The 1,000-nt window shown below is 47.0% G+C and overlaps 1 protein-coding gene across 1 annotated transcript in view; it reads right to left on the bottom strand.

Annotated features, from left to right (window-relative positions):
* Nucleotides 1–270: 270 nt before the first annotated feature.
* LOC135813479 (SRSF protein kinase 1-like) overlaps nucleotides 271–1,000 on the bottom strand; it is a 9,464-nt gene continuing 8,734 nt past the window's right edge. Inside the window, exon 11 of the mRNA XM_065326572.1 lies at nucleotides 271–333. Within this exon, the coding sequence (XP_065182644.1) occupies nucleotides 271–333 (63 nt within the window). The remainder of the gene's footprint in view (nucleotides 334–1,000) is intronic.

Here is a 1,000-nt window from a genome sequence, read left to right as displayed (position 1 = left end):
CTGGCGAGCGATACTGTCTGGTCTGAATACCCTCAGCAAAGTGTTTGTTCTGCACAGCCATACACCGACAGTAACAACAAACATTGACATGTAGGTGCACTAGACACAAGCCACCAACACCACGAGACAGCCATTAGTGACAAGAGCTCCTATGGCAGAAATAGTACTGGGAAGACGCCGCATCCACCATATTACTTTGACAAGAGATCTTAAAACATGAAGAACCCTCCACAAGTGGTCTCTTTGCTGAAAATCTGTACGATTTTAATCTCAATCAAATTTTCGGCCAGGAACCAGAATCAGGATTGAGGGAAACTGGTGAGGCGGACGAACCTATATCATACAACACAAGGTAGAAAGAACTGCGCCACACGTGATAAAAGTGCACCATCATTCAATGATAGATTTATAACAGTCACTCACTCAGACAGACACACACAGGTGTGAGGAGTGGTGGGACTTTGACAGATGAGATTCTGCACTGAACTGTGTTTACACTACAGCACTGCGCTGAGCAGTATAACAACGGCGTGAACAAGCACTTCATGACAAGTCAGCGCGGGGCAACGATATTCACCCCAATCGAGCCATTTCACTGGCCTCCACCTATACTAGGCAGGAGAAGCGCAGGGCTTATGAGCAAAATGTGCGTGATATTGAACATGCATCGTTTGTTCCAGCAGTCTTCGCCACTTTTTCGAGGATTGCCTGCCAGCTTGCAGATAAAACCAGCGAGCCTTACAGCACCGTCATGGCGTGAGTCCGCTGTAGACTCAGCTTTGAACTCCTCCGTGCTAGTGACGTGTGATGTGCCTCCGTGGATCCCGCACTCTGCGAGCCCCCATTGGCTCCAACGACCCCGTCTCGCTTGTTACAGCTGAGGCAGTGATCCCCAGGGCACTAATCATTTACTTTTGTTATTATTATCAGGTCGTTTTGTTTGTTATGATTTCTTGTTTTTCACCCGGTTTTGGTTATTATTTTTATTATTTGGTGCAGT

The sequence above is a fragment of the Sycon ciliatum genome, chromosome 4 (assembly GCF_964019385.1).
Source record: "Sycon ciliatum chromosome 4, ocSycCili1.1, whole genome shotgun sequence".
In the NCBI taxonomy this organism is placed as follows: Eukaryota; Metazoa; Porifera; class Calcarea; order Leucosolenida; family Sycettidae; genus Sycon; species Sycon ciliatum.
The sequence above is the reverse complement of the archived record's forward strand: the minus strand, read 5'-3'. Positions and strand labels throughout refer to the sequence as shown.